This window comes from Cinclus cinclus, chromosome 5, assembly GCF_963662255.1.
Source record: "Cinclus cinclus chromosome 5, bCinCin1.1, whole genome shotgun sequence".
Lineage (NCBI taxonomy): Eukaryota > Metazoa > Chordata > Aves > Passeriformes > Cinclidae > Cinclus > Cinclus cinclus.
The window spans coordinates 70,806,469-70,827,975 of record NC_085050.1 but is presented as its reverse complement, the minus strand read 5'-3'; the positions used below and the strand labels follow the sequence as shown (position 1 = coordinate 70,827,975).

Here is a 21,507-nt window from a genome sequence, read left to right as displayed (position 1 = left end):
AGGTTGAGAGCCTTGGCACAGCACTGCCACTTGGAACAGAATTCTGGTATTGTTCTCAGGTTGCCGGGGATACCACTTTGCTAAGCTAAGTAGTAATATTTTAAAGTTTTGATCTATTTTTGGGTCAAGCAAATGAAAACGATGTCCAGAAATCTAGGAACAAACCTGACACCAATGTAGGGTTGAGCTGCACTTTGTTCTCCTCAAAGCCATCACTGCGCGTGAAATAATGGGTTTGTGGATGTGCTTAGGGAGCACAAATCATTTGGGGATGACAGATTGACTCAGAGTCTCCAAAAATCCCTTGCATAAATATTTGTAGCAACACATCATTTGAAAACACATAAGGAGATTGAACACAAGGACACTGCAGCCAAAAAATCTCTTTCCAAAACCAGTCATATAAAACCACCTGTTGAGGGAGTCCCGAGCTTTCAGTTCTCCAGGGCAAATGCATCAATATTTTACATCTGCAGGCTAATAGTAATGAATACACTCAGTCAGAACATTGGTGTGTAAGGTTTGTCAGAGCACCTCCCATGCAGTACAGCTTCACTCCCTGCCTCTGTGAAAAACTGTTCTCCTATTTCCTCAGTGAAATCCAAAGGTATTTAAAAAACTTAGGCGAGTTAATAGCAGATGTACAAATTCCATACATATTCTGGCAACGCAGAATTTGCAATCCGTGATCACAGTGTTCTCGACACCACAAAAAAAATTGTTGAGAAATGAAACTGCAAGAAACAGAATATTTACAAAACCACATCCTGTGTCAAATAAGGAATTTGTGTGCTTTAAAAGGTAATCTATCATAACAATGCCAGTTAAGCACTGTACATGAACATCCATACTCAACTGATGATTGTTTCATACGGAATAGATGTAATTGAAATACTTGTCAGCCAGTTATTTTCTGAATTCAGGAAAAAATATTTTGAGTTTCTGATGGAAGACCTATCTGCATTTACTAGTTGTTAATATACAAAAAATTTGTTCTTGGATTGCTTTTAAAAATAAGTTTGCTTGTACTATGTATTTCAGCCAGTTAATAAAAAAATAGCACAGTTGAATGAGAAGTAAATCTTTCTTACAAGATGAGCATTATTGGCAAAATTCCTCATGTGTCAGATGAGAATTATTGTTGGTGATGCCTAAGCCAAAAAAAATCCCCAATTTGCCTTTCCAAATTACAGTTTACAACAAAGCCATCATTCAAATAAAGTGGAACAGATTGATATGATGTAGACTGATAATATTTTCAATTATCTTTCCCATTTTAAAACTTTTGACTTCAAATACTTGGTTTTAGGATGAGATGTTATGGACAGAATGGGTTTGAGGAGGCTCCGGAATTGTAATTTGGTGATGGAGATCAGTCTCCCAATTTTCAACAAAATGTGATGAATTTTTGGATTTTATGATTTTAGTGATAGTAATTAATCTAGATCAGTGTTGTCAGCCAAGTTGAGAGGCCAAATATACCCAGCAATTTCCTGTTGTATGTTACTTCTCTGGCTTTTATCATCTCATTTAAAGTATCAACTCTTGAATTTTTCATGTTTTTTTCATAAATTCAGGTGCTTCCTAGGCAAACTTGTGGCTTATTCACCCACACCATTTTCTATAAAGAGTATCCTGGAGGTCCAAAGGAATTAGACAAAAGTATTCAAGGAGGAGAGTTGTTCTTCACAGTGGTTCTTAATCCAGTAAGTACAGTGAAATTTTTAAAATTAATAGTAGGAAAAGTTACTGCATGTTCCAGGGCTGATCAGCTGGGTCTCCCAAACAGTAATGGTTACTGACAATGAGTTCTTTTGCTTTTTCAGTTAATCAAGATCTAGTATTATATATATATTCTAGTATTATATATATGTTCTTAGCTGTACCAAGCAGTCTCCCCCTTTTTTTGGCAATTGTTTTTTTGTTAGTGATGCAGCAGTGCCAGCCTGTCTCTTATTCTTTACTTTTTGCATGAAATAAAACCCCTGAGATTTAAGTTTTAGAAGTAAAGGACTGCTGTGAGTATCTCAGGTAAAACTCATTTCTCTGCTGTGCCCAAGTTGTGATGCCAAGTGTTGGGAGCACTTACTGAGGTGAGAAGGCTGCAAGCAAGGAATGCTTGGGCTGCAATCAGTTCTGAGACATTTCAGTTGCTCTTCCATAGCAGCTTCAAAGAAGAGATCCAAGTGAAAGAGCCACCCAGTTCAAAGAAAAGATCTGAGCAAATGAGCCACATCTGCTTAACCTTTCATTTCTCTTTAATGGAAAATAAACAAGAAGTGAGGCACTGGAACTACGGAGCGCTGACAGAAGAGAGCAGTGCAGTACTTCAAAATGCTATGAGGTTAGGTCAGCTCCCTCAGAACTGACCTTCTAGACAAGCTTTTAGATGAGGTTTTCATTTGGGGTCCAAATCAAACATAAATAAAATTGTGCTGTTTTATAGAAATGTAGTCACTGGGAACAGCAAAAGGAACAAAACTTATTTCTACTAAAATCTTTTGGAGTAACAGCCTACATGTTTTCTGCCCTTTTTGAATCTCCTGCAATGTAATGCAGTCCAAAGGAAAACCATTTCTGAAAGTTACTTCAGCAGTTTAAATGCAGGTGTATTTTTCAAGCCTCAGATGCTTTCAGGCTGTTGCTGAGCAGTTGCTGTGGTTTTTTTTCCCCTTTTCCATGTTCACACAGCAGAATTAGGAAATAAAAACTTCCTTACCACACATGTGGTTTCCCTTCTAGAGGGTGGCCGTGGTTGCAGTCCTGGCTTTGCTACGTGAATTGTTCCAGGCACAGCACAGAATCACTCACAGCATGGTTTAGGGTGGAAGGGACCTTCAAGACCATCTGCTTCCAACCCCATGTTAATAGAGCTGAGACTGGAAAATTCATTGGTTGGGGAGGGCATTGACACCATAGCAGTCCTTTGGCTATATGTGGGTTTTGACTAGGAGTTACTAGGTGAGCAAATTAGAAGAAAGCACAGAACAATATTTTGGGTTGGGACAAAATATATTCCGCATTGAAATACAGCCACAACAGCCAAAAACTATTTTACAATGTAGAGAAACAGCAAAGTTTAATTTGAGTGCTTGAGGCATAAGCCTTTTAAATTAAAAGAATGAAAAGAATGGAGGGGAAGACAGGCAGTGAAACATAGATGATTTTTGATATTCATTAGGGAGGTTTGATCGTGTCTGCCTGACATCCTGGAATGTGAGTACAGTCATGTCTTTTTATACATTACAATTAGGTCTTTGATTCATGCATTGCTGTGTAGACTGTGTGATCACCTAATTCTGAGAACTATGATATCCCCAATACAATACAGGCTAAAAGAACAAAAGGTAAATGCAGTGTTTTGTAAATATCAATGTAAATGAACATGAGGCGAAAATCTGCCCCAGACTCCTCCTAAGGAGTGCCTTTGAGAAGACAAAGCATCTGCTTTCTAAATATGTGCCTATGTTCCTAAAGTTCTAAGCATTAGCCTGGCACATAGTCCATTTAAAATTAAGGTTTGTATCTTTGTGGGGTTTAGATCTTGCATGTGTTTATGTCATACTTTGAAAGTTGGAGTTGGGCAACAATTTAAACATTAAGATGAAGACGAAGCTTTAGGAGTCTGTCTAATTATGGAGTGGCATTTGGGATTTCATTAAAATTGCTGCTATTTCTTCATGTCAAACACCCAGCTGTTGAGAGGATGAAAAACTTCCATTATGAGGCATTTTCAAAATGTTCTTGTTCACTGATACAAAACTTGGAAAAGAAAGCACTAGTCATGAATCATTACAGTGTCAGCTAAACAATGTTCTCAGTAAAGAGCACATAAATAGTTAGTTTCCAAACCTAGAAAATGTGTGTGTGGGTTAAATGTTAATCCTAACTAATTTCTTCGTTATAATTAATTTGGAAGTAAATATCTTTTTTAAGTATAAGTTAGCAGGCTGAGAGATTTCAGGAAGTGGGTGCCCTACTCTGAAATAAGAGCCCCTAAGAATGAAGGCCAGAATGTCTCAGTGGTTTGGCTGTGCAGTGGTGTGAGAGAGGCTCTGCCTCCTTGCAGTGTGCTCGATCAGCCACCACGTGCAGGATTAACCACAAAAAAACCACAGGACCACATGTGCAGCTGTGAGCTTTTGTCATGAGAACCAGCACGATGGCCCTGTTCCCAGAGCACTGTACAAGCAGACGTCGTGCAGGTAGGGAAAGGCTCAGGAAATCCTGCTCTGCAGATGATGTTTGTGTAACTGGGAGCCAGCAGCTGCCTCGTTAGAGCAGCAGATCTCACGGCTGGCAGGTTGTGTTCCTGTGGTCTGCATTGGTGCCCCTGTGCTGGTGGCTGGAAAGTGATCCTGAGCGCTGTTCCTGTGAATTCTGAAGCAGTAAGAGAACACTGTTTACCCACTTCTCAAGTAATTTTTTATGTGTCTGTCTCCTGTTAAAGATCTTGCTGACTGCAGCGGCCCTTGGGCGAGATCGTGCTGTATCAGGATCTTGCACAAAAGGTTTCACAGGAAGAGAAAAAGCAAGCTTCAGCAGCCTGTATTATTGGTATACTGGCATTATTTCTCCAACATTATCACTTGAATAATTGACTTACGGGGGGTTGAGGGACTTGCACTGATTTAGCTAGGGAATTCTGGGGCAAGGCCACAAGGAAAATCTGCATTGCAGAAGTGTGTAGTGATGAGTATCTTATCCAGTCAGACACATCTCTGGTTTAGTCTCACATGGTTACTGGTTTTCGTACCACTGTACTGATTTTAAAGCATTTCAGCAAGTATTGTTCCTGATGAACTTGTTAGAATCTTCCATGACTTCAGATTCATCTCTCTCTGCAATATCCAGTGAAATTTTGAGATGAGTAAAACAAATTCCTGTTCAATGTTTCTTAGAAACGTAATTGTGCCAGTTGGCTAAATCTGTCCTTTGAAGGAAGTGGGCCATTAGTTTTTGAGCTATTTATGATGAAGAGATGAGTATAGGCACTGCCATCAACTGTATCATTGCTTCTCAAATCCTTAGAACTCTAGAAGATAGAAATCTGGAGCTTTTCTGTCCTAGGAGATGAATGTTTCAGGGTAATCAACAGTTCATAATATACCTTTTCTACCCCCAAGAAAAACAAACAGAACGCAATAATTGCATTATGTGCACTTACATGCACTGCCTTGCAAAATACTATGTGTCTGCAGATGGAAAGTAAAGGGAAAATGCCCTGTGGAGAGGAATCTGTTGAAAGCCTTCAGTTGGTTGACAGCCCAACAATGGAACTAATGTGTAGCCAGCTGTGTGCTCTTGACATGGCTATAGCAGTGCTGATGAAGAGGAAAGGCTGTTAATGCTTTAGGCACTTCGATTGATCTTAAAATAATTGTAATCTTTGTGTGTGTTCAGTTCTAAGTATTATTTTCTTCTAATTTTTACCTCTCCCCAGTTGCAGTGAGCAGAGCTGTTATTAAGCTAATTGACTTGCAGCAAGGGAGAAATTATCTCCTTTAGTACTGAAAATGAGAGGATTTGTATGAGCATCAGCAGAATTTGCTGTATCTTAATGTGACCCTGTACTGACACTACAGAAGAAAATCAAAATCAAAGACATTCAGACTCAGATCTTCCCTTTGTGTCCATCTTGTTCGGCACAGTCTCATGTTTAACTGTACTGAGTGTGAGAAGCAGCAAAGGTGGTTCAATTTGACAGACTTGTCCCACGTAATGGGTGGGAAAGGCATCAGTTTCATCTGTTCTCTGTCCTCTCAAGCCCTTAATTCCAGCAATAGTTGCCATCAGTTGAGGCAGGGGGGAAAATCAGTTTGGCTGAGTGTTTTGACTGACTGCACAACACAAGTGTTCTTTGCCTTCCTATCTGTTGTTCAAAACCCACCTTTGAAAGCCACACAGAATCTGCTATTCTGTCTGTGGAATAGGGAGAAAAAACACCAAAAAATGGCTAAGTGAGCAGGCAGTGTGGAGAGGCTGTGGAACAGACAGGAATGGCTGTCTCTTTAGAGTTGATTCCTTGCAACAGTGAGCAGGATGTGCATCGAAACTGTGGCAGTCAGAAGAAATCTTGACTCTTCTATGATTCTTGATTGGAAAGCTTTGTGCCAGTGGTTTACAGTGAAGTCTTCTGAACAGTTCTACCACTACTGAGTCACAAGGGGAATGAGCAGTGAGCAGCAGCAGAAAATCAGCTTGGGGTTCCCGACTGTCAGATGAGCAATTCACAACTACATCAAAGACACGATTTTGTTTGAGCTCATAACCCTGCCCTGGCTCCATCATACTGTGGTGGAGACACCCCGTGCAAATGGAATTCCACTCCATGGCAGTCTGTGAGTGGACAGCTCCGTGGCAGCTGTGAAAGCAGCAGGACAACATCAGGGCTGAAAAGGGGAGTTGCAAGCTGGAATCTCTGTAGTGGAATTGAGCACAGCTTTTCTGCAGTCATCCAGGTCTGAAAGGACTGTCTTTCAGCTCTTAAATAAAACACATATTCTAGATAGACTCTGCTCTCATTTGTTATTCCATTGCTTTGGTAGTCTAATGGAGCAAAAGCTGCTGTTACTGAGTCTCTGAATACCTGAAATGAAACTATTTGGGCTAACTTGGAAACAATAGCAGAACTGCAGACAGAATATGCACAATACCGAATTAGTTGGAGTATAGGTGTTCGGAGAGTTGGATGTACTCTCGTGGCCTTTAAACATGTGCTCAGTAGCTGAAATATCAGCTATATTCCAAATTGGTAATGCATCTGCTGCTAGTGCCTGGCCTAGACCACAGAATTAATTGTCAATCATAATTTAACTTCATTTTGAAGGGCTGTGTGTAACTTCGTTGAGCTGGGCGGCCTCAGTACTGCTTTGCCATGTTGTTGGCACAGATGGGAGGGAGTGTGACACAGTCCCTGTCATTAAAGTACCTTGATGACTGGTTTATTAGCAGGAGTTTATTCAAGTTGGGATTGCCTGCAATATATATATACACACATATATATGGTAAAGAAATATGTGCCCGGTATGTAATAAGTGTTTGTTACCTGTTTTTTCTTATACCAGCTCTTCTAGTTCTAGATTTGAAATGCCAAAATAATTAAATTCTTCAAGATTATCAGTGTCCTCCAAGTCTCAGACTTCCCTCCACTTCCCGTGCTGCTGCAGTAGGTGTCTGAAAAAAGAGTCTTCTCTCTGCTCTGGGGTCTGATCCTGGCACCTAAGAGAGACCCCTTGACTCCAGGGGAAGAAGCCAGGAGCCCTAGGAAGGGCTAGTCACTCTTGGGAATGCTGTTATCATTCCTTTGGGAGGCAGGCACCTCTGTTTTGTCAGGAAACAGCAGCTGTTACCAAGACTCAAGAAGTTTGATTTGTGTGAAGTTGGATTTGTGTCCTTGTTGTATAATTTCAATAGGTGCAGCATCCTAATAATGTTGATTTTGTATAGTGATCAGTATTTTTTTTAATACCCAGCCAGTTAACATCCATCACTGGAAGCTGGCTAACTTGTTGCATTGTTTCATTCTACGTAAGTTGTTTGTCAAGCATCTCTCTGTTCTTAATACATAAATTAGATCATGCTGGTTCATCTTTTCCTGAGACATGATTTAATATCAACAGCTCCTTCTTGGTCTCAACTCTGTTTTTTTCACCTAGAAGCTATTGCCTCTAATTGGGAAATGTTGTAGTAAGGAAAAATGCAGCATAGAATGAGCACTCAAAAAGATAAAAGCTCTTTCTCCTGAGTGCTTGTTCTCATTTCCCTACATTTCTGCAGTACCAGTCAGAATCCCAGGTAAAGCCAGGACTAGGGAAGGAGAGCAAGTATAACTTAGACTTCTGTCCTTTCACTCTGGGGAAGGAGAAAATGCTGAGGAGAAGCTGGAAGGAGGAGGCAGAGCACAGGGGAGAGCACCTTTGCAGTTGTGATTTGAAAATGTGTGAGAGCAGGAAAGGAGCTTCTGCCCAGAGGCCAGATTTAGTCCCAAACCATCATTTTAAAAATGGCCTGCATTCCATTTCAGTTCCCTCAGTATCCTTCAGTGAAGGATATTAAATCCCGTGGAGGGTGTGCATTGAAGTGCAACCAAGATGATAGCTTGTTTATGAGGAACTGCTAGAAAAGGGTGATGCTTCTGTACTGAAATAAAGAAAATGCTGAGATGCCTGAAAGAAATTATTTGAGAAGAATGCTGGAAATCATAAAATCAAATAAGGTCTTTTTATCTGAAAAGGAGGTTAAAATGCTTGTTACAGTAAATATCACTCTATTCACAAGTGCTTCCCTATTGAAGGATGAATGAAGAAGTATATGAAGCTGTGTTTGTATTTTACAGCGTTTGCCAGAGGAAGATTATTGAACAAACAGTGCTATTTACTAAGTCTATCTTTGGGACATGGCCCCAAAGGATTCCTTTTAGAGTTCCTTGATAGGTGGTTCCAAGAGAGTAAATCTTTAGAAGCATAGCATGCTATTAGTTGCAGAGAAAGAATAATGAGTCTTGTTAATTAGAACTTGTTGGAATGACTCAGGACGTGGTATCATAGAGCAAATCAAAGCATCATAAACCCAGTATGGAAGGGGAAAAAATAATCATTATGTTTAGGTCCTGGTGTGAAATGGCACCACCTGCAGGTGGAAGGGGATTGATGTGTGTTCCCATCCTTCTGCACAGGGAAGGGGAGTGATCCACCATCCTTTTCAGCCAATCTGTGATATTTATGATGCCATCTAGAAAAGTCTTTTTCTGCAGTGTCAAGTCATGTATCTGCTTGGCTAAGTATGGATTTCTGTACAAGACTCAGCCATTTAAGTTTTCAAACAGCATTTGATCATCTTGGTGTTGTAAACAATTAACCATAAAGTATTTGACTTCAAAAATAAAACTAAAATGGGAGCTTAGGTCTCTGGTAATTTTTCCCCTTCGCTGACACAGTTTTATATGCTGGAAATTATTTATGATGATATGCCAGTCAATTTCTCAGCCTGTACCGACATTCTTAAAATTACAGTGATATTCTCTTCAGGGAAAGAACAATTATATTTTCCCTGAAGTAGCAGTCTTTTCAACATCTCTTGCTTTTTCTTTGATGGCAGTGCAGTAGCTGTTGGCAGGTGAGGAGTTGCCAGGAGGTGAATTGACATGAAAAATGTCAGAGGTCAGTCCATGTGTAGGAAAGAAAGGGGCTGTCAGGAAAGCAAGTTAACCTTTTCTATGGAGACCTGCTGATTGTGACTTTAGTGAGAACAACATAGTCCTGTGGCTGCTCTGTTCCTGCTTTGAGAACTGAAATAAAAAAGGAAATTTGAAAAGGTTGTACATTTGGTGCCTAAAGGGAAAGGGTTTACATTCTCAGTCCTACCCACAAAGAAGGATCATCTCCTCAGATTTAGCTGTGTGTATCTTCTGATTTTACTCTAAATAGCAGCTTTTCATTCCTTTCTTTTTCTTTCTTTAAGCTCAGGATTGGAATTCCTTTACAAAAGATGCAACTGCAGTTCCTTAACTAATTTCAGAATTATGACTGTGATAAACTTTTCTTTTTTTAAAGAGGCTTACATCGTGTCTTACTTTAAATAGAAATGGCTCATTCATGGCATCAGCAGATTTATTTATGAAAAGAGTCATGTTTCTAATTTTTTAATGGAAATTTGTCTGGAGAGTTTATCTTGGGGGAGCTCTTTAGAAAGATCTTCAAGAAAGAAATCACTGGTGGAGAGGCGAGGGTTCGCAGATTGCAGTGTGAGAACAGACTGTGGCATCAGTGAAGAATTCCCTTGGAAAGGGATCACTGTAGAAAACAGGGTTCTGTCTGCAGCCCTTCCTCAGTCCTTGAGAGCCCATCCTTGCAGTCTGTGTATTCCTGCACTGCCCATCAGCTCAGCTGAGGTGTATCCAAAATGCCCTTCCTGTGAGAAACCTTGACACAAGCATTGCTTCTGCTGGGAGTGCAGAAGTGCCCTTGGAGCGAGGGCTGGAGTTGGGAGAGGGTGCTGGGAATCACCTTCCTAGTGTGATACTGGAAGAGTTAAAATACCAGCAACCTTAAAACTTGGGCTGGTTTTTGTTTGGGACTATTCCTTTCCCAGGTACTTCAAAGTACTCACGTTTCAGATTGGTTTTGTCTATTTCGTGTGTCAGGCCAGTGTTTGCAAAATACCTTTGTAGAGGAGATGAACTGCTTATTTATAAAACTTAGATCTGCAGCCACGAGATTAAAGTCACAGCAGTAGAGTTCAGCTGCTTCCCTAGTGTGTGGCTTCTTTCCTCTTCCATGTTTTTTACATTGCATTTGTATTCCTGTTTAAGTAAAGCAGTGGGCATTGTTTTTGCTGTATCCTATGAAGGAAATGCACATAAAGGTGCTGTCGGTGTTGCCCAACCCCAGGGTAGCTTTGCACATCCTGCAGCTCACAGAGCCCATGGGACCTGTTCCAGCGTTCTCCTCATTGATTGCGTTGAGTCCATTTGAGCAAAAGGATTTAATTCAGTGAGGGGCCAGGGTAGTGAGGGCTGCGTGAGGGTGATCCAAGGCTTGCTGCTCCGACTGAGAGTAAAATGCAAATGAATTTACATTACCTGGGGTTGCACTGCCATCTAGTGATGCAAGGACTCGAGGTGTGCTCTTCATTTTGTCTCCCACAGATCAGCATCTTCATGACACACTTGTCCAATTACGGGAACGACCGCCTGGGCTTGTACACCTTTGTGAATTTGGCCAACTTCGTTCATACCTGGACAAACCTGAAACTGCAAACCCTTCCCCCAGTCCAGCTGGCTCACAAGTATTTTGAGCTATTCCCTGAGCAGAAGGACCCTCTCTGGCAGGTGAAGGAGCAAGACATCAGGAAAAAATTGTCTTGGTGTTTGTTGGTTTTTTGTTTTTTTTTTTTTAAACTCTTTGTTTCAGTTTGTTATAGAGAAAAGCAGTTAAATCTTTAAGTTGGTTCCATAAAACAGCCAGCTGAAGCTTCAGGATGTGATAGTGTTCCCTGGCACTTGTAAAAGGCTGTGAAATTAATATGCATTAAGATGTGTATCTAAATTATCTTTATTTTTTTAATTGTGACTTCATTTGTCCTTTAAAGTGTGGGGAAGGGCAGGCAAGTGCGTGTTGTGGTATTTCTCTTCCCCTTTTGGAACTAGCAGGAATAAAGCATTTGACAGGTAGATCTATATGTGTCTTTTAGCAGTTAAAAAAAGAGTTTTTCTCCAAGTGTGTAAGCAGAAGAGGGCATCCAAAATGAGCAAAGAGCTCTAAGACCATGGGTATTCTAAATAGCCAAGTGGAAGTAGATGAGGTAGGTCCAAAGTTATTCACAGTAGGCTGGGAGCTGCCCAAGGAAGAAGTCTGCCAACAAACTGTAGATACCCGAGTTGTGACAGTGATAATATTAACCCAAATAAAATCTTATTAGGGTGGCTTGGTAGAAATACTCTAAGGAGCAAACTTTACTGAATCAAACATAAAAATGTATTTAAGCTTGCTTACTAAAATATTTTCCAGCCTTGGATGTTGAATTGCCAACTTGGGGTCTGAGATTGCAAATTTGTACTTAAATATGCTTCTTGAAATTCATGCTGGTTTTGAATGAAACACTGAACTAGAGGGGGAAATGTCGAGGATTTTGCATACTACTAAGAGAGAATCATTTTAAAAATGGAAATTAGCCTGTAGCCAAGTTGCTTGAGAAATTACAATTACTTAGAAAAGACATTCTTAAGTTACAGTGACTAAGACATACTGTATGCGGTGCATTTTGTCTATAGTTGATGTGATTTTGAATACAGGTATATATTCTTAAGCCTCAGAGGGGTACATGGAGATAATTCTCTTCATCTCAGTGCAGTATTGCCAAACAACGGTGTCAAAAATTGTTTGTGAGTAGCATTTCCAGAACAAATTTAAACTGATTGAATTGTGAAGCAGCAAAAATGGAAGATTAATGATAGTTACTGGTTTGAATTGGAAGATCAGAATACGTATTTGTAAATAGAAAGTCTTAAATAATAATTGACTTACTCTTTTAGTTTTAAAATGCAGCATATGTAGTGTGGTAGCTGTTACAGGAATGGGGCAACTATATGTGTGTAGGATATATTCCTTCAACATCCTTCTCCTTAAAAAAAATTCCAGACACTTCAGAGAATCAGGTTCTGACCTGGTTGCATTGGACATACCATTCTGAATCACTGGAATACTTCTGGAATGCATTGTTTATCAGTCATAAGGGGAAGTAGTAATACTTTCTGGTAAGAATATTTGTACATGGGTGAAAAATAGGTAACTTGTATATATAAGGGTAATCTAAGAACCTTTCCGAATGTGATTGCCAATGAAATTCTGAGTGTTCTTCTGTGTTTTAGAACCCCTGTGATGACAAACGGCACAGAGATATCTGGTCTAAGGAAAAAACCTGTGATAGATTACCAAAATTCTTGGTTGTAGGACCCCAGAAAACCGGTGAGATTTCCTTTTATTCCAACAAGATTGAATAATCACTGTTGACTCAGGCTGCTGAGCAGAGATCTCGATCACCCAATGGCATGTTTTTATTTTCAGATGCCATGCAAAGGTAGCTTAAGAATGTAAGTGACAACAGCAGTCAGCACACGTGGAAAATGCAGGGTTCAGGTGTGTGACAGTTTTTTGGGGCCTCACGTCAGAATGAGTAAACTCTGATAAAGAGGTGAACAAGACAGACAAGTTCTTGTCAAAGTGGAAGAAGGGAAGGACAGGACAGAGACATATTTGAAATGGGTTGGATTCTGAATTGCAAGTTCTTGTTTTGCATGTGTCTTGTTTATAGAATCTTGTTATTTCGTGGCATTTTTTTCAAGTCAAGAAGTTCCTAATGGGCAGTTTTAATTACGAGATTGCAGTAGTTTATAAATTGACTCAATGGTTATTTTTCTTCTCTGTAATTAGAAAATTGCATGTAAGCTGCCTTTCATCTTCACCAATCTCCTGTAGCTACTGAGTGCAAGATTTTTAAATTATTTTTGTGCCAGTCTCGTATATGTAAATCATTATTTTTAAAACACAGCTATTTACAGTAGGAAAAACAGATTTCAACACTGGCACTCCAGTGTCTGTATTAACGATTCACAGTTCTTTGAATGTCCTGATTCTAAAAGCTCAGAAAGCACAGGATCTTAGGTCAACATCCCCTCAGTGAAATGAAATGGAGTAAAGCTGACTTAGTCTCATCTGTAACTATGATTCCCCCCCAAAAGTAATGTGCATGTGTGAGTATTTTTATTTTAAATCTTGGCCTTTTATCCTATTTGCAGGTACTACAGCCTTGTATTTGTTCCTGATCATGCATCCTTCCATCATTAGTAACTCCCCCAGCCCAAAAACCTTTGAGGAGGTACAGTTCTTTAATAGAAATAACTACCACAGGGGGATTGATTGGTAAGATGGGTTATTAGTATAAATATAAAAGTTTATATATTGTGAACAATAGAGAAATGACATTATTGTTGGTAATGGTAACTGTGCATATGTAAAGTGAGATAAGAAATAACCTTCAGTGTCCTTCTGAAATGAGAAATAAATACAAGTGAATAACGATCTTACAGAATATCTTAAATGCACTAACTTTTGGAGGCTTTCTTGTAAATATCCAGATCTCAGTGTGCAGAACAGGAACAAAATGTGTATTTCTTGTTACACGTGCCTTTGCAAGTGGGACTGTAATGGTTGTTAGTTGGATATATGGACAGCAAAGTTTTATGTTCCTGCTGGAAACCTTGTTTCTTAAGAGAGAGATAGTATCAGGAAGAGACATTTCTTCCTTTAAATAGGATATAGCAGTAGCGCTAATGTAAAAAAATAAAAAAATGGGGGCAGGGAAAGCCTCTCAAAATGTTGTTTAAAGATCAGGTAATTAGGAGAATGTGTCTCTGTGGGTCCCTAAGTGGTGCTGAGACAGCCTGTGTCCCTGTGCCATGTTCACTGTGGCTCCCTTCAGGCACAGCCACACCTGAAGGTCACTCCTCATTCCTCTGCTTTCCCAAAGTGCTGCACTGTAAAGCACTGCAGCAGGAAAGCTGGTGACATGCTGTAGTGGCTGGGGAGCACCAGTGAAGGATTATTGATTTCTTGTCCTGTTTCTTTATCTTGCCCCCAGTTTAAGGGAGAAGACTTTTATTGCCTTTGACTTTGTATTCATCCGTAAAATTAACAGGGTGAACGCTGTTCTGTGGTCTCAGTGCAGACACATCAGATCCAATTTGTTGGCAAGCCACTTGTTTTCCCAGAGCTGTAATTGCTGCAGCACGTTCTCACTGGGAGGGTGGTGAGCCAGCAACTTGTGCCAGTGGAGAGGTGCTGGGTGAGTGACTGGACCTGGGAAATCGCTGCTGAGGCTTTGCAGTCAGTGGGGAGGATGTGCAGGCGAGGCACAGCAGCCCCACGCTCATGGAGCAGCCTGTTCTTCCACAAAATCCATGTTTTCATGTTGCTGCAAAACTACTGTGCTGCTTCTCTCTTTGCTCCTGTCTTTGCCACTTCCCTAAGGTACAGTTTGGCTGCCACACACACGTTGGGTTACCTTCATCTTAACATGGCACTGGTGCATAAAGCTCACAGTGGTCAGCCTGTCGAAATCAGGCACATCCCTTTGACAGGTTCTCACCACAGCACCCACTCTGTGTTCCACCTCCCCTTCCAGGTTCCCACAGTTAAGTCTCAGATCCTCAGAACTCCCTGTTGGTGTAGTTGCCCAATTCCTAGATTTGCGTTCTGCCTGCCAGACAGGTGTCTCAAACAACCTAGTCCAGTAGTGTATTTCAGTGGTGACTTGGAGTGAGCCTGCCACTTTGTAATTAGAGACAAGGGCTCTCCTCATTAGTCCATTAATTGGCTGGGATTCTTGCAAGAATCACCAATTGCAGTCAGGTCAATATTGTTAACAGCTGTGGAGGTAGGGCTTGATCCCTGAGCTGACCCTTAGTCTTTGTCTGAGCTTGGATTTAGGACAGGGCCAACTACAGAATCACAAGAGGGTTCTTCTAGCTCTCAGAACCTCAGTGTTGCCATTTTGAAGGTGGTGTGCGTGTAAATTGTAGGCTTCCAATAGAAATTGCAGAGAGCAAGATGAGAACTGATCTTGTTGTTCAAATGGAGAAGTCTGTACAGACTAGTCCTGTGTTTCTTTATGTAAGCTTTCTTACAGGTTTCTTGGACAAGTTTCTCTAAAGCCTTCTCAGCTTTGCCCTTATGGAATTTAATAATTATCTCGTGAATAAGGGACTGAGCAAGACTCAGTGTGTCCAGCAGAAATGCTGACCCTGAACTTTAAAAACCTCTTGATCTCACACCTGGTCCAGTCTCTTTCCATTTTTCACTGACAGCACATCAGCCTGTACTTCTACAGTTTTTTCAGTGTTATTTAGAGAATCAATTCACTTTTTTTTTGTGTCCAGAATTCAGTGTGGTGCCATGTTTGATATTAAAGGCTTGTAGTCCTCATTGCCTTGTATGTATCATTTTACTTCCAGGACTTCAGTACAGCAGCATAACTCCAACAATGACCTAGAGCAGATTTGCCTTAGTGCCTTTTGTCTCTCTTAAAGCTGTCCTTCTCCTTTCCTGGTAAAGCATTCTGAGCCCACACAGTCAGATAGCTAATTTTCTGAGTAAAAATGGGTACAGCTTCATGATTCTCATCAAATCAGCCCTAGAACTTCTGAGAAATAAAAGTCCATTGACTTCAGTGATTACAGTTTCAAAGCCAACAAGAGCACGTCATTCGTATTGGAAGTAGTTTGCTTCTATGAATAGAACGAAGTCTGAGCACTGCAGGAAATTCAGTCCTTAAGCATGGTCCTCAGAAGAGGTTGTTTAAATAACATTTATTTTCTCAATACAGGTTAACTGAAAAGTCAAGAGGGCCAAAACTTCCTATTTATTGTTCTTGCCAGCAATAACAAGAAGTGGTCTGAGAGCCAGGGATAGAGAGGTCCTTATATGACAAAGTAATTGCAGGAATTTAACTACAACTTCATAGTGGATGAGGAAAGCTCACAAAAAACCCTGAAACAACTACAACCCAATTTTCCCCGAAAATGTGACTCACAGAAAAATAAGTGAATTCTGTCACTGCTCAGAAGCCTTTTACCTGATGAAGCTGTGGGGGATTGTTTCAGTGCATCTTCCCCATATAAACAGCCTCTTCTCAGTGAAAGCAATTCTGGTACTAAGAAGCTTTTTCTTACAGTATTGCGCTTCAATTGGTGTCAGAGAAAGGTCAGATTTGGAAAACTCAATTTCTACTTTAGACTTCAGCAGTTTGTTCTGACTAAAAAGTGAGAACTTTCAAATTTTAATATATATAAATAATGTAACATTTTAAGCCAGTTTAAAAAAATAGCTGCAATGTCTAGTTACATGTAGTGAGAAGCAAGCTAGTACCAAGTAAAATATTATCAAAGATACAATGTAAACCTTGGTTTGCTTTTTTTGCAATTAGGCTTTATTTTAATTGAGTCTTCTAGAATAAAGTATGCTTAACAGATTTATCAGCTTTTGTGTGATTTTTAAGTAGTTCTGAGGATAATGTTGCTTTCCCAGGTACATGGATTTCTTTCCCACTCCTTCTAATGTCACCACTGACTTCCTCTTTGAGAAAAGTGCCAACTATTTCCATTCTGAGGAAGCTCCCAAGAGAGCTGCTTCCCTCATCCCCAAGGCCAAGATCATCACCATCCTCATCGACCCCTCCGACCGCGCCTATTCCTGGTACCAGGTACGCACTTGGGACGACGTGGGCCAGCACCAGGCCACGTTTCCACCCTGAGTCCTCTCTGTATATCCTCTCAGGATATATCCATACAGTCAGTGACCATCTGTGTTCACCCATGGGCTGAGATATCTGTCATATTTTAAGGTTTAAAATACCAGTCATCATTTTTTTCAAGTTATCTATAATGCAAGCATGTAAAAATGATTACTTAATTAATTAATCAGCACATACAGAAATTAGTATATAGACACAGTTACCTAGTTCATGCTCAAAATAAGTGATAGGCCAAAAAATTTTTGTAAGAGCAACCAGTTTTGGCTTGTTTCCCCAGCTTTTGTGGTCTGTGAAGTTCCAGCAATGTCACTTCTTTTACAGCATCAGCGATCCCACGAAGACCCCGCAGCTCTGAAATTCAGCTTCTACCAGGTGATCACAGCTGGCCCTCGAGCCCCTTCTGAGCTCAGAGCTCTCCAGAAGAGATGCCTGGCTCCTGGATGGTATGCTACCCACATTGAAAGATGGCTCACTTACTTCCCACCTTACCAGGTGAATAGGACCCTTGACATCCTCATCCTATAGATTTACCTATATGTATTTACGCTGTCCTACAAGTTTACCTTTGTATAAGTCTTGCCTGCTGACTGCTGCTCTTGGGGATATCCTACAAATCATTACCTTCCTTCTGGCCCCGTGTAAGGTCAAGCCTCAAAAGATGCACATGCTAAGCCCTGAACATCATGTGGTAACAGCAGACCAGGCACACAGTATCACATGATCAGTGTCTCCTTGGGAGATTTATTTCTGGAATGGAATTTTGTGACATTGGCGGCGTGTCTGGCACTGCTCCCCACCCAACAGTTAGAGGGAGGCTGGCTGCAGTCCCAGCCTTCTGTTTATCCAGGACTCTTGTAGCTGAGACAAGTTGGCTGGAGTGTGCACCTTCTGTTTTCCTGGTGTGTGCCAAGGAAGCTCTGATGCATCTAGCTGCTGTTACTCTCCATATACTCTTTTTTTCAGCCAGCCTTGTATCTCTCTTCATGAGATGCACAATGCTGTAATATCCTGACTCTCATAGGAAATTCTCCTCATGTTTTCATTAGCTTTTCTCCACACATAAGCTGGGAATGTTGATTAATATGCATTGTCATGCAGATTTTTGCCAGATTTTATGTCCCACGGCCATAGTGAAGAATCAGCCCTGACAGCATTATGTTTTGTCTGGAAAAGTAGTAGCCATTAATGCAGTTTTTTTCTTGGCTGGGCCAGTCTCTCTCAATTTCCTGACAATATTTCTTATCTTTCTAGATCTTTCACTATTTCTCTGTTGTCACAACAGTTCCAATGCAGTATAATTTCACATTTAATTAAGATGATATTTACCCTGCTCCCAGGTCATTAATGATCATGACAATTAAGACTGGGCCCGTTATTGTTTCCTGGGGCAGTACTCTGTATGATAAAGGAGTTGGACAGAGGTGGGAGTTTCAGTCGCAAGCCTGACATAAGGAATTTCAAATTAAACCTCCATTTATTTTCTCTGTTTTAGTTGCTAATTATTGATGGACAGCAGCTGAGGACTGACCCATCTACTGTAATGGATGAAGTACAGAAGTTTCTGGGAGTCTCTCCTCATTATAATTACTCTGAAGCCCTAACGTGAGTTAATTAGTTCATCATTTTCATATGTTCCTACATTCCTAAAATACCAGCTAGTCTGTAAGTCAGCTCACTGCCGAATAGAGCCATTCATAGTTCTTTGAGCTGTCGGTAAGGTGAATTGTTCAGAGCAAAACTCGGGGTTAAATTTTCTGTGAATTATTCACCGAGCCACCTGGCTGTTTCAGAAATAGAGCTCTGATAGACCAAGTGCTTGGTGAGAATTGCATATTAATTTGGAATGGCTCAAAATGAATTTTACTTACCTAAGTGGAACATGGAATGCTGCTGTACAGAAACAGAAAGCAAGTAAAATTAATTTGTCTTTGTTTTTGGCATTAGCTGAAAAACCATTTCAGTTACATCAGTCGGGAATGTAACATCCACTCCTTGGATTCCAACTCCTGGATTTGGTTACAAACAAATTTTACCCTGCTCAATGTTTGTTTCAGGTTCGATTCACATAAAGGATTCTGGTGTCAGCTCTTGGAAGAAGGAAAGACCAAGTGTCTTGGAAAGAGCAAAGGCAGAAAATACCCTCCTATGGATTCTGAGGTAAACTGTGTTCACTGTTCATTGCCATTGTACAGGGATTCGCTTGGTACATGCGGGACATGAACAAGCAAAATCATGAGAAGGGAGAGAAGACAAAATTAAGTAGGTGTTAATTATTTGGCTACCTTTCCCTACAAAGGAAGTGTTTAGGATGGCTGTGGGCTGCCTAGATGTTCAGTTCTTTATTTCAAATGTGAAGATGAAGTTGCTAAAAACCAACAGCTGCAAAAACCCCCCACAAATTCTAAAACTTGACGCCCCTTAGAAAAATAAACATGTTGCTCTTGAAGTCCTGTCCCCTTTACATGATGGATTTGAGCAGCAAGAGTTCCACCGTGCAGGTTTCTTCTCAGTCATGATCAGTTAAGGGTATTTGTCTGGTCCCTAGACTAGTTAGACTGTGACAAGTAATGCAGGTACTCCTATAATCTGGTTTTAAGAGAGGTTAGGTTCTATTTCCATGAGTTTTATAATACCGTCCCCAGACAAATGCTCCGGTGGGGTAATTTCAGTCAGATAAAATGCTGCAGCCTGTACCCGAGGGCAGTTCAGTCTCCTATTCTAGATGTGACTTTGATGTTGATTCTGTCTTGCATTGGTATTTCATTTAGCCTGCCTAAATTGCAAATAAAAACTTAAGAGTTTGAACAGCAGTAAGAATTAATGTGGCAGTTAAGCTGGCACTTTTTATCACAGTACTTAAATTGTAAATAACTTCACATCAGTGGAGTCATACTGATACAAAACCACTGGGTGAGAAGGATTTTGGTCAGAGATGAGACTTTGAGATTTGACTATGGTGTTCATTTTGGACAACCCTTGTTTCCTTTGAAGTTACCTTCCAGAGTTCAGCTCCTTGCATGCAGCAGATAGCATAAAACAATACAAATTGCATAAAGGAAGTAAAGTTTTCTAACCGACTTCGAGACCCCATATTCACAGCAACTGCAGTACAGCATTTTATTAAATAAAAACCTCTTCTTTTGTATCCATCAGTGCAGAGCCTTTCTGTCGAGCTACTACAGAGATCACAATGTGGAACTGTCAAAACTCCTCCACAAACTGGGACAACCTCTGCCATCATGGCTGAGACAGGAGCTACAGAAAGTGAGATAGCATTGGAAAAGAGCTTTTTGAAAAATCTCCTTCCACACTTGAGTCGTCATAGCTGAACTTTGCAACAGCTACCAGAAGGTCTTGTATGATATACCTCTTCAAAAAAGTGTAAAGGATAGGAATTGTCTCCATATGCTGGCATGTGGATTGTAAAAATACATGTGTTCCTTAGAGCTCCGGTGGGCCAAATCTTTCTCACAAACATCTCTGGGCCTGTGGACTTGTGGACTACTGTGCACATATGTGAAAGTTATTTACAGCTGGTATAAACGTCAGAGATACATGACCTGTCCAATCTCCTGGTAAATACTCACATTTTTAGATAATCAGTTGTAAAGTATTGTGTCTCCTGTAGGTTTTGTAGCCCTTTGTGGGACCACTGGCAGCTTTTCTTAGGATTTGATTCTTGCGTTGCATAGGATAACTTAATGTAGCACAAAATGCCCAGAGTACTTCTGCCTTTGGAATCAGCTTGCTAATGCCCAAAGTGTGTGCAAACACAGGGGAGCAGTGCAGTTTTCAGGTATCATTTAGCTGTGCATGGCAACAAATGCACCCAGCAACATCTGCAATGCACAGGTGCAGAAAGAAAACCACAAGTGAGCCAAACAGAACCTGTGATTATATCCGGTGACAACAAACCCTTAGAGTGTGGGAAGGGCTTTTGTCTGTAGTTAATATGTCTGATTTTGTACTGACTGAGATACGAATTATCTGAACAGAAATTTGATTGGATATGTGAAGCACACAAGTTGTAGTATTAGACTTAAACAATTGTGACCCAAACTGGAGCAGTGCAAGGAAGAGGCTTTCACTCCTGGTTCTGTGAGCAGTCAGATCTGAGCACTGCACTCTGGGCATATGTTACTCTGAGTCTGAGTAACTCCACTGAAATTAATTAAAAACTCCTAAAAAGCAGAAACAGATCCTTACTTTTATTGCCGTAATTTGCACCACTGTTTTTCCCTTAATTTATTTGCCTTTAACCTATGCTTTTTTCCCCCTCAACCTCATTAAAGTTATAGCATCTTTCTGCAACCTTCAGATGACATCAGCTGCAAGAGTTACCAGATTTCCAGATGAAAATTCCAGTTCTGTTTCCAGATGTATTGAACACGTTTGGTATTAAATATTAGAAATAAGCTTTAGAGGGAAAAAAAATTAACACGGTGTGTAGTCGTGGTAGAAAATTACACTCAGATCATGGGAAAACACAAATACCCGCCCTTGGAGACAGATATTAATGTGTTAGTTCTCAACAATATGCCTCTCAATGCATCACTTGACATGAGATAGTCTAACCAGTAGTGCTTAGAAGTTTAGGAAGATCATTGGAAACTTCAGCTAAGTGTGGCCTTAATGCTCCTCACTGAAATTTGGCTCTGAGTGTTTCTAAAGGCATGAAGGGTTAGTGAAAACAAAAAA

At 40.4% G+C, this 21,507-nt stretch overlaps 1 protein-coding gene across 1 annotated transcript in view; it reads left to right on the top strand.

Annotated features, from left to right (window-relative positions):
- Positions 1-20,271, top strand: part of LOC134044688 (bifunctional heparan sulfate N-deacetylase/N-sulfotransferase 3) — a 42,320-nt gene extending 22,049 nt beyond the window's left edge. The window contains exons 5-13 of the mRNA XM_062494021.1: positions 1,578-1,706; positions 10,649-10,831; positions 12,371-12,467; positions 13,298-13,421; positions 16,584-16,758; positions 17,131-17,301; positions 18,302-18,411; positions 18,864-18,966; positions 19,963-20,271. Of these exons, the coding sequence (XP_062350005.1) occupies positions 1,578-1,706; positions 10,649-10,831; positions 12,371-12,467; positions 13,298-13,421; positions 16,584-16,758; positions 17,131-17,301; positions 18,302-18,411; positions 18,864-18,966; positions 19,963-20,082 (1,212 nt within the window). The 3' untranslated portion in view covers positions 20,083-20,271. The remainder of the gene's footprint in view (positions 1-1,577; positions 1,707-10,648; positions 10,832-12,370; positions 12,468-13,297; positions 13,422-16,583; positions 16,759-17,130; positions 17,302-18,301; positions 18,412-18,863; positions 18,967-19,962) is intronic.
- Positions 20,272-21,507: the final 1,236 nt, after the last annotated feature.